This window comes from Hyperolius riggenbachi, chromosome 9, assembly GCF_040937935.1.
Source record: "Hyperolius riggenbachi isolate aHypRig1 chromosome 9, aHypRig1.pri, whole genome shotgun sequence".
NCBI lineage: Eukaryota > Metazoa > Chordata > Amphibia > Anura > Hyperoliidae > Hyperolius > Hyperolius riggenbachi.
The window spans coordinates 191,151,462-191,166,852 of record NC_090654.1 but is presented as its reverse complement, the minus strand read 5'-3'; the positions used below and the strand labels follow the sequence as shown (position 1 = coordinate 191,166,852).

Here is a 15,391-nt window from a genome sequence, read left to right as displayed (position 1 = left end):
AAAAAAAAATTGATTGCAAAAAAAAATTGGTTGAAAATTATTGGAAATTAATTGAACCACTTTTTGCACGATCCTGGGGTAATAGAACGCCAGGGTGGTTAAAGAGAATCTGTACTCTAAAATTCTTACAATAAAAAGCATACCATTCTACTCCTTATGTTCTCCTGGGCCCCTCTGTGCGGTTTCTGTCACTCTCTGCTGCAATCCTGGCTTGGCCAGTTTTAGGCAGTGTTTACAAACAAGACATGGCTTCTAACCAGCTTGTGGATAGGCTGAGAGCAGCTCAGTCTGTGACTCACACAGAGCCTGCAGGGGGCGTGGAGAGGGTGTGTATAGCTTCTATCCTATCACAAGAAGAGCAGCACATGCCTGAGTCCCTGAGCCCGACAAAGCCGTCAGAGGAAAGAAGATTAGATTATATAACAGAGATAATACAGCCACTGTGCAACTAGGTAAGGCTGCAGTAAGACAGACCACATTAGAACAGGTATAGGAATTTATAGGCTAGAAGAAATAAGGTTGAAAATTTTGTTACAGAGTCTCTTTAAGGTGCGTACACACGCACTACTATAAGAACCTCCCGCTGGGCAGGCGTTCCAGCGATAGTAGAGCGTGTACAGTCTGTTGGCAGACTGATAAGATAAATCGCTGGAACGCCCGCCCAGCGGGAGGGTCTGACGGGCCCGTCGTTCGTTAGAGTAGTGTGTGTGTGTGTGTGCACCTTTAGGGTCTGTTTCCACTAGACGCAGATTGGATGCAGAAAAACTGACTCCAATGAATGCATATGGGCCTGTTTCCACTAAACGCAATTTTCTGATGCAGATTTTCCCATAGGCATTCATTGGAGTCAGTGTTTCTGCATCCAATCTGCGTGTAGTGGAAACAGACCCTTAGAGTGATCTGAGCAGCTCCTGCTTTCAAATAGCTGAAAGGGCTGCCATGTTTAAGAAGCTGCTCTCCCTGCTCCCTTTTCACTGCAGTTATCCAGCCTTGGTGTGAAGTTCAACAAGTCACTTATCTTATCTGTTTGAAAGTCCAGTTTTCCTTTTCCTACCACCTCCCTAATGCTTAATGGATTTGTTTGAATTTTAGCTTGTGGTCAATTAGAGTCCTTATCAGCCTTCCATTGTCTGTTGCTTGTGACCAACCACAAGGCTGGAGAAAGAGGATTACTGACTGTAATTTTAACCCTTAAAGTGTTCCTTTCCTATTGTTTATAGGGCATTCCTCAAGCCAAATACTTTTTTGTTTTAGTTTTAATACTCTTAATTCCCTATAAACTAAACAAGCCACGCCCACAGGTTTTCAGAGAGCCAAGGCACTTTCAGACAGTAGCAAGGGCTCATGGGAGCTCAGTCTGGGCAGGAGGAGGAGGAGGTATTACTAGCCAGAGATTTCAGAGGCAGAGGAAAGGAGGGGGGGGGGGGGGGAATTAGGTTTCTTTGCTCAAGATGCAGATAAGCCTGCCTCTGTGTAATGCTTACAAACAACATGGCTGCTGTCATTGTATCACAGGAAGAAATAACCATATTCTATTAAAGCGGTTTTAAGCTAGATTTGCTTTGTAAACTATCTAAAGTTTAGATAAGATATATAGACAAGTTACTTGTTATAGTTAGTTTTTCATCTCAGATCCGCTTTAACTGTAAAAAGATGAAGTAAAATACGTTTTTTTTTTATTTTTTATAATGAACCATATTTTTAGCATGCATTTTTAATTTGCTGACCTGGGAGTTAAAAATGATGCTTGGTTCACTTTAAGTACTTACTGGCTATCCACAGCAATGCTAGAGATACAGGGTGTTGTATTTGTAGAGAACAAGCAGATGACAGCTTTAGAGAACTTCTTCGGAGGTGATGATGATAGGAGGTGACAACCAGAAAGGAGAACTACACCCCCTTTTTGACTTTTCCCATGTGAAACTGCAACAAACAGAGGAAATACCCAGCCCACCAAATTATACGTGTTATGGATTGCAGTATGCATGTACTTTAACCACCCATATCATTTATTGTCCTTTCAGGTTCACACCTTGAGCCGTTAATCAGGTCATCTCATCCAGAGTTATACTACCCGCCACCAGCACATGACTGTTTTGTACCACAAAACTCCCACTTCACAGACCACCCCCACCAGGAGAGGGCAGGCAAAGAGACATCGCTCTCTAATGGACATGCAGTATCACCAGCTGCTGAGCACGTGCCAAACGGCAGATCAAACCATTCACAGTGACTGCTACGTGCAAAGGAGAAGAGGACTTACATTTTGCACTGAACCGGCACACATACTTCTACCTCAGCTCCTTAACTCATGCATTTGGGGCTTAAAAAACAAAACCATAAACAATAACCATGAGGTACAAGACAACAGCTTCCATGGGGCTAATGAAGACCCCCACTGGCGCAGTTGCTGGGATAATAGTACTTTATGAACTTCTAATCTAAGTGTTGGTAGCTCAAAAACTCAAACTGCATTTGCAGCAGAAAAATGCAAGAGACTTGTAAGTAGTGAAACCGAAAAAATATATTTGATACATTGTACATAAGAGTTTTCATAAATATCTAACTATATAAATATGTAAATATCTAAAAGCTAGATATAAATCTATACCTATATCTTTAAAAGAGTCTATTTTAATCGATAGTGCACGAGCAACACAGAAAAGGCTGTGAAATGCATTGCTGTTTGCAAAAATGCATAAAGTGAATTTAGGTGCCTTATAGTATATAAAAGAATTAAGATTATGTACTGAGGTGTGAAGGTGATGCTGGTACAATATTTCAGCATTTGGTATTGTTAATGAATTCCTTTATTTGTTATCTATTGGTGTCCTCTTAAATTTTATGCAAATTAAAAGGCATGTCTACTAGGGTCCTTATTAGATTTGGCAAACACAAGACCAACAACAAACAACTGTCAGGGTCATCCACTCTCTGAGTAGCTCTGAAAAGGGTCACATGACCAGTTGAGAAGCCTAGAAGAGGTGGGAGTTCTACCTTTGAGGGAAGAATCTAATTTAACACTCATTTTTTGAAATGACAGAATTTACAGATTATTCATTAACAACTATCTTGCATTGGCTGCTATTAAAAAGCACATCTACACAATGTAGTAGTTATAGTGTATATAGTGCAAACATTTGTTTAGTTTTGGTGATGGAAGTGACTGATGTACTTTACATACAGGTATCAGAAGATGCCTGCAAAGAGAGATGCACAGTTTTGGTCTTTGAATAGAGGCCTTAAAGAGACACTGAAGCGAGAATAAATCTCGCTTCAGTGCTTATAGTCAGCGGGGGCATGTGTGCCCCTGCTAAAACGCCGCTATCCCATGGCTGAACGGGGGTCCCTTCACCCCCAACCCCCCCCCCCCCCCCCCCGCAAAATCAACGACCAACTTGGTCGTAGATTTTGCTGCTTTTCAAGCAGGGCTAACGGCTGCAGCCCTGCCTCTCAGCGGCGCATCGCCGCCTCTCCCCCGCCCCTCTCAGAAGACTAGACTGAGAGGGGCGGGGGAGAGGCGGAGATGCGCGCTGACAGACACGCGTGAGGCAGGGCTGCGGCCATTAGCCCTGCCTGAATGCGGAAGTGATCCCCGCGCTGCATGGAGGGGATTTAGGAGGTAAGGGACCCCCGTTTAACGGCGCGATAGCGGCGGCCTCAGATTTGGAGGCATTTCCTGGCCCACCCTGCTCTTCTTCATAAACCTGGCCCACCCTGCTCTTCTTCATAAACCAGTGAGAATGCTTTGTTTCCCAGTTATCGTGCTTCCATTGGTTTGTGGACAGCAGGGAGGGGTGGAGCAGAGCTCCCAGTCAGAATTCAAATCCTCTATTTTTGTTTGAGATTGACAGGACTTCTTTAGAACAAAGGGAAGGATATGCAGTACAACGGAGGTACCTGCAGGACTTCTGTGAAACACAAACTTCAAGTGGTATGAGAGATACTGTCTTTCCACCGCCCATGCCCACCAGTTGCTAGCCTTTTGGGGCTCCTATTGGCCACTCTGCAGGCAGATGGCCTGGGACGTAAAATGGCAATGCTCTTTTGTCCCAATGCAAAGGGTGTGGAATGTGAAACACATGGGAGATGGGGATAGTGTATAAGCATGGTCAGGTCAGGTGGGGTGGATTGGTTGAGGTCAGAACAGCACACTAGCATCAACCACACACTCTAAATAAGAGAAGCCTGAAAAAGAGAAATTTGCTAAGATACAAACCAAGATTGTATACCATCATTAATTTGTAATTTACTGTAAAATGCTGTGCTGCAGTCTCCTCACAGCTCTGTACTACCAGGAGAATTATATTAAATAGTGCCCTCTACAGACAGCAGTAGATTAACTGATTGCTAAGTCCTCACTGGATATTGGCCTCAATTCACTAAACTTATCTCCTGTCTTTAATAACTCTTCTAGAGTTGTTACCATGGTGATAAGGCATGTAGTATTCAGGAAACATTTTACCTCAGGCAAGCCTAAAGTTAACTCTTCTGTCTTTAAATTAACTCTCCAAGCCTTAAAATAACTCCAGAGTTAAAGACAGGCTGTTAATTAGCTGCATGTGAAAATAACTACAGAGGAGGTAAATTAACTACAGAGGAGGTAAATTAACTACAGGAGAGGTAACGTAAGGAATGAAGAGGTAAGATAACTCTCTCACGTGTGGAGGTAAGTTTTCTCTTGCCTTATTATCTCTAGCATGATCTTAGTGAATTGAGGCCATTGCATGGCTGCTCAGTCTGCATGTGTAGATGTGTAGAAGAGGTTAGATTTTTGGGGAGATGGGTCAGGGGCAGTATCTGCGGTATTTCCTCAGGTAGCATATGGGACCATCCATTGCCCTAGTTCAGGTCCACTAGCAGGCCAGACCAATGATATGGCCTAAAAGTATAGTTCACTGTGGTTTCCTACAATTAATCAGAATTTCCTGTAAAGCATGAAAACAAATACTTTCTTGAGGAAACAAATATTTTGAGTCTGAAAAGTGTAATACCAGGTACCAGCAATCACTTTTGGCACCTCAGTAAATAATCTGAAGCATATCCGAACAGCTTGCACAAATCCTAAAGTGTCCCAGTGCTGCCACACCTTGCCAGAAGCCATATTGTGGTATGAAGTAACTACTGGATTGTACTATCAGAATGGATATAAGGCCTCAGGTGATATCACTGGGCTACAAGAGTTCTTCAGCCCACAAAGTGGCCCTCATGGGTGTCTGGTGTGGGGAACACTTTACAGAGGAAAAGGTAAATTGCACTTAAACTTTATTCTTCAACTTCAATTGGAACATTTTGAATGTGGGGAGCATGGAAGGAATGGTCTATAATAGGAACCCCTTTATGATGTCACATTCCAGAAATACAGGTTTCTAACTCAAAAGCCCCACCAGCAATACACAAATAGTGAATAATTCCAACCTTTATTTCCATAAGCTGAAGTAGTTTGAGGGTAGTAGGGACATAATTTTCTGTTACAGAATTACTAAACTGTTACTAATTTAAACATTGAACAAGGCAAATATTAAAACCAATCAGTATTATGTGTGCAAAAGTAAATAGTGCATAGACACAAAGTGGTGGACAGAATGCCAGCCAGCTTGCTTGCTTGCTCTGTCTGAATTGTGCTGCAGGCCTAGTCCGTCTAGTGTGACCGAGTGGTACACAAAGTAGATGCCTGAGTACATTTCCCACAATACTTGCATTACCTGCCAAGGGCTCTATATGAGGAGGTGAGAATTTGTAGCCCACAGGAAATGAGCAATTGTAAGACCTAAATCTGCGAACAGGACATCTTAATCCTGTGGTGGGTTGGTACATATCTAAATTAAGGACCTTTCGAGTTTAAAATTCCAGCTGGTTCTTGTTCAATTTTGGGTTTGGTTGAGCTTTAAAGGGTGGTGTCTCCCAGTTGGCCACTGTCTGACAGCCGCTGCTCCTCACAATGTTGTTACTGTAAGTATGAGATAGGGCTGTCAGACCTATTCTATCACAAAATAGAAGAGAGAGGAGGACTTCCAGGCAGCATGAACCTTGTCAAAGAAACACTGCTGCACATAAAGGGCCAGACTGCACTAAGCTGTTGCTTGAAGACATCCTTTCAAGTCCAACCATATAATAGCCTTGAAGGCACTAGCTGAAAGTCCAGTCACATGACCTGAAGCAGTTATTTGGAAGCTCTGTGGGAGGGGTGGATCTCTCCTACAAGATGTGACATGACCCTAAAGGTAGGCAAACACCATAAGATTTGGTAAACAATTGAAATCTACCTGATATGAATGGTTTACTACATTGCTCCATTTATAATTAGATCATGTCTCAGCAGAGATCTGATCTAGTATCACTTGTACCACCGCCTGTTTGCTGCAGTATGTGGCTAATGCCGCGCCACTCGTGTACCACTCTGTCTGCACACAGAATTTACCTTGTTCAATGTCTGGTTTTAAGGAAACGCTTGAAAGCACTGCCTGTGTTCCCCACATTAACAGATCAGTCTTTCCTTTTCATTTTTAAGGAGAAATGGATAGATGGTTCTGGTCGATGGCTGTAGCCAAGTCAAAATCTGTCATGGAGCTCACCTGTAGCTTGTAAGAAATTTCTGCAAACATACGCTCACCACTCACACTGTATCTAGCATGAATTTGCACTTTGAAACGTGTAGCGCTGTACGCTGAGTGCCAACATTACTGAGATATTGTCTTTAAATAATTTTCTTCTAAGGGGGACACGGCGTAGGAATCTGGTGACATTAGCCTGTCATCTCCTATTCACACTGGCAATAGGGGATAATCCGTGTGAATATTTCATCCATGTATTTTCGGATTTTCCAATGCCGCTGTATTTGTGATTTTTTTCCCTTTCTTTCAGTTAATCTAGTATAATGTGAATTGATGGGCCTTTCAGGCTTTCTTCATTCTTCTGTCCTCATAGCATTAGTTCATGTATTTGAAGGATGCTAAAACAGCCAACCAGATCATTACTTTCATTTTCTGACAAGTAATAGATATGTAACATCTGATTGGCTGATGTGCAAAAACAGATGCTAACTATAACCGCCAGCTTTCCAAAATTAGAAACTAAATATTAGAAAACCTTACTGGGTGACAGTTTTTATCTTTACCCAAAAAAACTTGTATTGGGTGGGAAAAAATAAATATTTTGAGTGTAGTTTTTTGAACTTTGAGACAGATTTTAGGCCATATTTGAATTAAGATTTCAGTGTGTTTACTTGGCAACCACTAACGAGCAGTGATTTTCTGTGCTTAGAGATGCCATTGCAGTGTTCTCCCCAGAATTTTTTTCCAGCCGGGTGGCATGAAAAAATAGCCGGGTGGGACGAGATGAGAGAATGCAGGACTGGTACTTCTCTGCTTACTGCAGAGGAGGAGATGAGCAGATAACAGCCAGGTGGTCACCAAAAATAGCCGGGTGGAGCACCCGCCTAAAAGAGCCTGGGGAGAACAATGCATTGGCTGGGGGGGGGGGGGGGGGGAGGACTCGATTAACAAGTACCGTAACATGTTTTTTTAATGAAATTTGAGTTTGTTGGTAAAGTTAATGTTTAGTTGGTGTTTATGAATGAACTGTTTACCCTCCATCACACACAATACCCAGACCTGCTGATTGTAGAGAGGTCACATGACCTGTGTCTTACTGGTTTGCCCAATAACAAGATTTAAAAGGTAATTTTGCCCAAAAGTGATTTCAGAAATTGGTAAAACTTTTTCACGTGTAATTGTGGTTCTTTGCATCTCTTAGATTGTGTAGGCGAAGGCTCAGTCTACAGGTTAGCCCACCCAGCATAGCCATCTCCCTGTAGGATTCTCATTGTATTCTATATTGTCATCTTAGAATTATTTGCAGAATTTAAGTAAAATAAAAAGATGATACAGAGATAAAACTTTTGCCACAGAAGCATGATAGGCGTATAGATGCGAAAACACAGAATACCTATAGATGTCCATGGCAGTCTATGGGTCACCAGTGCTCCAAGGCTCTATCCACCACTGTGACACCCTATATATAGTTGTGGAGAGTGTAGGAGACTGCTAATTTCAGCACCAATGATTTGGGCATTGCCATAGGCCAGTAATGGCTAACCTTGGCACTCCAGCTGTGGTGGAACTACAAGTCCCATGAGGCTTTGCACTACTCTGACACCTCTAAGCATATCTCGCAGAGGCAGAGGCATGATGGGATTTGTAGTTTTGTCACAGCTAGAGTGCCAAGGTTAGCCATCACTGCCATAGGCCGTAAATTATGACTATAGCGCTACGACACAAATTGTCAAAAAAAATTCAGCTGCTGGCTATTTTTCATGTATGCAGAGTGCAATCCACCTCCCTTCTCACCAGCACAACCCTACTTTTAGGCAGTCACACAGTGCTTTAACAAAAGGTGCAGCCCTGCTAAACCAAAATCTCTTGTTTCACAAATCTGAATTTAGTTAATCGTGTGAGAAAGTCAAAGTTTGTTAGTGGATGATACTTAGTTATTTTCTGGCACACCGCCTCTGTTTGGATACGTCTTTAATTAATAATGTCACTCATGTTTAAATGAGCTTATAAGATGCAGAGAATACAGCTCTACATTGACCGCTGTCTGTTCAGTAAAGATGTTCTTCTGTTTTTCTCACTGAAGAAACTTAAAGCTAAAGTACATTTACCACTTTTAATCCTAAAAATGTTATTTGTATTTGCCAAGTATGATGCCACAGAAAATGCTGCTTCTGAGAGGCAATGTGAAATGGAAGTATTAATTTCTATGTACAGTTATTTATTTGTAGAATGTGGTACAGTGTCAAACATTGATGAATACTGAAGTTCCTAACACAAGGCATTGAAGCATCTTTACTAAACTATTGTTACAAAGTGGCAAGGCTGTTTGTTTTGTCTTTCTTCTTGTTGAAAGGTATTCAGAGGTTCCAGTTGAAAAAATAAAAAGAACATTTTGAAAATCATGACTGAGTTTGCTGCTTGTATGATTTGTATTTTTTTTCCTCTAAAAACATTTTCTCACACAGAGGATTGGTCAACACACCTCTGCTGATGTGCCAGCCACTGAACCCCAGGAATAGGGAGTGGGTTTGTGATAGGTGTCTGAATGTAGGAAGGGGGGGGGGGGTGTAATTACAACCTTTTAATTGTAGTATTTCCATCCATTGCCTGTTACACTAAATCGGTCCAGGCAGTGGTTAAATGGACATATTTTAAAATGTAATTCTGTGAGAGCCATACAATATGTTTCAAACTGGGACAGTAGGGCTCACGTCCCTGTTGCCATGGTGATGTGTATACAGTTGATCCCCTGGGCAGCGAAAGTGGCAGATACGTCTTCAGCTTCTCTTGGGTTTCAGCAACATCAGCAATTTCCCCGAGAACCAGACAGGACAAATACCGATTAACAGCTTGCACAATTAGTTAGCTGACTTGAGGTTTGATTCACTTTGTAGGACGATATCACTGCACTTTGGGCCAATACTTGACAGGCAGCCTAGTGTGCCAAAGTGTGGGAATCTCATCCTACAAAGTCACCGGATCTGTTGGTCCAGAGTGGGACAATTGAAGCAGCCGTTCATTTTGGGGTAGCGCGAGTAAGTTAGTAGTGCATGCTACAGCAGTAGCGTGCCTACTTTGAAAATGTTACTTGGGCTGCCACACTAAGCTGTGCTGCTTGAGCAGCGTAAGCTTAGTGATTCAACATTTACTGATTTGTCTGTAAACGAGATGTAGCCATCAAAAACGCCACATCTGGCTCCCGAGCCATAAAATAAAAAATCAATTCTTTATTGGCAGTTGGCTGGATAGTGTAATGGTTAAGGGCTCTGCCTCTGACACAGGAGACCAGGGTTCGAATCTCGGCTCTGCCTGTTCAGTAAGCCAGCACTAATTCAGTAGGAGACCTTTGGCAAGTCTCCCTTACACTGCTACTGCCAATAGAGCGCGCCCTAGTGGCTGCTGCTCTGCTCTGGCGCTTTGAGTCCGCCAGGAGAAAAGCGCAATATAAATGTTATTTGTCTTGTCTTATTTTTATCTGGTAAACAGGTAATAAGGATTCTAACCAGGCAGTCCAAAAGTTAAAATCACTATTACTTTTCTTGTTGATAAATTATCGTACCCGACTCTTACTTGGTACATAAAAGGGAAGTAAGTTGCAGGGCATGCTGGGTTGTCATTTTTTGCTTCTGTTCTTCCCCTCAGACTTAACTAATGCAGCCTGATTGGCTGAAGCTGCTTTCCCTCCTGCTTTCCCCTCCCACACCTCTGTTCCTCTCTGATATTTCTCATGCTGAGACAATGCACTTTCTATAGTGAAGGGCGGGAAAATCAGGCAGAGGAGAGTAAAGGTGGCCATACACTGGTCGATTTGCCATCAGATTCGACCAACAGATAGATCCCTCTCTGATCGAATCTGATCAGAGAGGGATCGTATGGCTACCTTTACAGCAAACAGATTGTGAACCGATTTCAGCCTGAAACCGTTCACAATCTGTTGTGGTGGTGGTGCTGCTGCTGCCCCCGCCCAGCCCGCATACATTACCTGCTCCGCCGGCGTGACTGCCCCCGGTCACCGCTGCTCCGTCTGCGCTCTGGTCTCCAGGTCCGGCATGCCTCACTTCTTCTAGCCCGGCAGGAAGTTTAAACAGTAGAGGGCGCTCTACTGTTTAAACTTCCTGCCGGGCTAGAAGAAGTGAGGCATGCCGGACCTGGAGACCAGAGCGCAGACGGAGCAGCGGTGACCGGGAGACTGCAGTCGCGCCGGCGGAGCAGGTAATGTATGCGGGCTCTATTGCGTCGGTCGTCGGGCACTCGAACGCCGCTAGCGATGCGCTCTTTACCCGCGGGCGATCGACGGTTATTTTCCGCACGGCACGATCGACGGGATCGGACGAAATGGATCGAAATTCGGCGTGTAGCGTGAACGATTGGCAGCAGATTCGATCCCAGTGATCGAATCTGCTGTCGAAACGGGCGCAAATCGGGCCAGTGTATGGCCTGCTTAAGTGAGGAAATGACATCAGTATTGGCTTCAAAATATAGCCCCAGTTAAGATGGGAAATGCTAAGGATTTTCTCCTTTTTTACTGTAGAAAAATCACTAAAATCAAAACATAGACATTGCAATACATATGTTACGTAAGTAGAGCAAATATTTATATATATATATATATATATATATATATATATATATATATATATATAGGGGTGGTTTCTGTGATAGTATGGCCGACAGCTCCTCTTTAAGCAATAATTGTTGCCTTGCTGTCCTGCTGATCATCAGCCTCTAATACTTTTAGCCATAGACCCTGAACAAGCATGCGGCAGATCAGGTGTTTCTTGTCCGATCAGCATGCTCTTTTCTGGTGTGATTCAGACACAACTGCAGCTGGGCAACTGGTATTGTTTAAAAGGGAGTAAATATGGCAGCCTCCATATTCTTCTCCCTTCAATTGTCCTTTCATCGGTCTAATTTTTTTGTCCATTAATGGTGTTAGACAGGCATAGGCAAGGCTATAATTTTACTGAATTTCACCATCTCTGTGCATAGTGCTGACATCACACAACATGCTAGCGCCCATGTTGGGAGCAGAAATCCATGATGCGGAAGAACGAAGCGCAGTAACATACTGTGGTGAGCACGTCTGTTAGTTTAAGATGCAGCTAATGCCACATTTTATCCAAAGTATGGTTTACGTTGTTTTGCTGTAAATCTAGGTCATTGTCCATGAACTATATAGAGGACAAGAGCAAAAAGGTAACACACCTTGCTGGTAACATTCCAAGCTCTAATGCAATACATTCAAGGCTTAGAAAGCTTTTAGAAATTCTGCAAATACCAAAATATCAGTGTTCAAAGAAGAAGCTCTGTCTGGCTTTTAGGGGCTTACACAGGAGAAATTCCAGCTATGTTAAGGTGAGTGACAAGGCCGTGTCTGGTTACAGAGGCTGAATCTGCAGCGTGCCAGTAGCCCTGCTCCACAGGGGGCAGTACATTCCACACACGCCACCAGGAGGGGAAACTGGGACAAGACATAATGCAATCTATCTACTGATCTCCAGCTTCAACCAATATCTTTACCTTTGGGTGGACGCAGGAAGAACAGACATGAATGAAGATAGATGTATGCCCACCTTTACAGTCATCCTTATCTGTCAACCATCCAATTCAATAATTATCAATCGGAATAAAATTGGTGCCACCAAGAGCATGCCTGATCACAGTTTCAACCAATTTCGAGCCACAATTGGCAGACTATCGATCGGACATGCTGGGAAATCTCAGCCTGACATGGAGAATCTGGTGTGCAGTAGTAATGGCATGCTATAATCTCAAACTATGTACGTGACGGAAACCCCCGGCTGCATCCCTCCAAATCTTAGGATGTCCCCCCGGGGTCTGTGCTATATTTCTGTACTGTACTTCCTTATTGGTGCCCCATGTAGCTACTGGCGTATTGCACGTGGGGCGCATGTGCGACATCACGTGCTGTGCCAATAGGTACAGTGCAGAAATACAGCGCAGACACTCGGAGGGCGGTGTAACAGATAAGGTATAAATGCATGGACACCGGGTGGGGTACATCTAACATTTGGGGGGATGTGGCCGGAGGCAGCGTCATTAGGCCAATTCCTGGAACATTTCATGTCTAAATTAATTGAGAATTGGCCTGCAGTTTATGGCAGCCAACAGATTTCTCTATGATCAGATTGGATCAGTGTCTCTTGGTCAATTGGCTGCCAAAATCTCTTGATGTATGGCCACCAAACGCTGTACAAATTGCACTTGTTATTAGAGCTGTGGAACTGCAAGTTTCCTGCCTGTAATAAAGATCATCTGGCAATATGTTCAAAATTGCCCAGTTAATATAAATCCTGGTACTCGCATCCAAATTTGATTGGCCAATTTTACCAGTTCCTTGTCGCATGTGAGCTTACCTACACAATATATTCATAGTATTCAAAATCGGTTAGTCCTGATAATCGGCAATCCGTAAAGTGCTGGAAAGCACTGCAGTGTCAACCAGCCCTGACTGCAGTCACCTGCACACCAGCTGAGATACAGAGGCAGCTACAACAAGCAAGCTTCTTTAGTAAATGTCAAACTCTTTATAATGTATACAGTAATGTAGTAATGACTTTTCCCCATGAAGGTTAAGGCACATTTTCAAGTACATCCATCATGAGTAAAGTACTGAAGATGTCATGACTGACCTTCTGAAGATGCCAGTGACCTCTGTGCAATGCTGAGCCACAGGCTGTAAAACTTCACATCATTCATCTGCAGTGAATAAGCAGATTAGGAGTGTCAGGAAACCCATCTGCATACTTGTTCCAGGTGACTGGTTCAGAAAACACAGAGGATCAACATTTATAAGGTGTTTCCCTATTCCTCTTATAACAAGGTGGACTTTAGCATTACATGGGACCATTCATGGTTTCCTAGTGTGGCCAAGCATGTAGTAAATGGATAAAACAATTCCTTTCAACATTTGCTGAGAAAAAAAAAGAATCTATCTTCGGTTAAGCTCTGAATATGGCAAGACTTAACTGCAAGTATGATTTCAGCTTGATTACCTGATTTCACAACCCTAAAAAACAAACCTCACCCATTCAACAGTGTTTCCAAAAGTCAATTGCAATAGACTTCACAGTTGAGTTGACAATCACTGAATTAAGCAACATACAACAAACGTTGCCTGTCGGGGATCAGGGATTTGGCGAACGATGCTGTGCAGACACATCCCTAGGACAATGGAGTGGCTTCAACCAGTGGGGGTAGGGGGATTTTGAAAATAACATTTTGAACGGTCTGGCATAGGGGGTTGTTAAAGCGAAATGAAACCCAGCATTTCTTCTTTGCTCTAAAACATTATTTACAGCATATTTTATACTACCACCATGTCCTTTGTTTACTAGAACAGCATTCAAAGGGTTAAACACAGGACTTACAAGCTCCCTGCCGGGAAAGCTGGACGCATCCGAACTGCAGATAATGTTATCTTGTATTTAATTGTATCAAGTGAGGAATGTAAACAAACTTCTCTGTCTGTGTTCAGGAGAGTCTGCAGTGTCAAACACTCAGAAAGCACTTCTGCTTATATTTCAAGATGAAAAAAAAAACACTTATGAATAAAATGCAAAGTCAGCTCTCAGAGCAAAAAATAAGTGTACTTTGGGAACTTGTAATTTCTAAATGAACAATACAGGTCCTTCTCAAAAAATTAGCATATTGTTATAAAGTTCATTATTTTCTGTATTGTACTGATAAACAGACTTTTATATATTTTAGATTAATTGCACACAACTGAAGTAGTTCAAGCCTTTTATTGTTTTAATATTGATTATTTTGGCATACAGCTCATGAAAACCCAAAATTCCTATCTCAAAAAAATTGCATATTTCATCCGACCAATAAAAGAAAAGTGTTTTTAAAACAAAAAAAAGTCAACCTTCAAATAATTATGTTCAGTTATGCACTCAATACTTGGTCGGGAATCCTTTTGCAGAAATGACTGCTTCAATGCGGCGTGGTATGGAGGCAATCAGCTGGTGGCACTGCTCAGATGTTATGGAGGCCCAGGATGCCTCGATAGCGGCCTTAAGCTCATCCAGAGTGTTAGGTCTTGCGTCTCTCAACTTTCTCTTCACAATATCCCACAGATTCTCTATGGGGTTCAGGTCAGGAGAGTTGGCAGGCCAATTGAGCACAGTAATACCATGGTCAGTAAACCATTTACCAGTGGTTTTGGCACTGTGAGCAGGTGCCAGGTCGTGCTGAAAAATGAAATCTTCATCTCCATAAAGCTTTTCAGCAGATGGAAGCATGAAGTGCTCCAAAATCTCCTGATAGCTAGCTGCATTGACCATGCCCTTGATAAAACACAGTGGACCAACACCAGCAGCTGACATGGCACCCCAGACCATCACTGACTTTGGGTACTTGACACTGGACTTCAGGCATTTTGGCATTTCCCTCTCCCCAGTCTTCCTCCAGACTCTGGCACCTTGATTTCCGAATGACATGCAAAAGTTGCTTTCATCCGAAAAAAGTACTTTGGACCACTGAGCAACAGTCCAGTGCTGCTTCTCTGTAGCCCAGGTCAGGCGCTACTGCCGCTGTTTCTGGTTCAAAAGTGGCTTGACCTGGGGAATGCGGCACCTGTAGCCCATTTCCTGCACACGCCTGTACACGGTGGCTCTGGATGTTTCTACTCCAGACTCAGTCTACTGCTTCCGCAGGTCCCCCAAGGTCTGGAATCGGTCCTTCTCCACAATCTTCCTCAGGGTCCGGTCACCTCTTCTCGTTGTGCAGCGTTTTCTGCCACACTTTTTCCTTCCCACAGACTTCCCACTGAGGTGCCTTGATACAGCACTCTGGGAACAGCCTATTCATTC

The 15,391-nt window shown here is 43.0% G+C and overlaps 2 protein-coding genes across 3 annotated transcripts in view; one reads left to right on the top strand and one right to left on the bottom strand.

Annotated features, from left to right (window-relative positions):
* LRIG1 (leucine rich repeats and immunoglobulin like domains 1) overlaps positions 1 to 3,394 on the top strand; it is a 151,691-nt gene extending 148,297 nt beyond the window's left edge. For both annotated transcript variants that reach the window (XM_068253823.1, XM_068253824.1), the window contains one exon: positions 2,025 to 3,394. In XM_068253823.1, coding sequence (XP_068109924.1) covers positions 2,025 to 2,233 — 209 coding nt within the window. In that variant the 3' untranslated portion in view covers positions 2,234 to 3,394. The remainder of the gene's footprint in view (positions 1 to 2,024) is intronic.
* The window catches only part of SLC25A26 (solute carrier family 25 member 26), a 293,689-nt gene that overhangs the window by 8,311 nt on the left and 269,987 nt on the right, over positions 1 to 15,391 (bottom strand). The gene's annotated exons all lie outside the window — the stretch shown is intronic.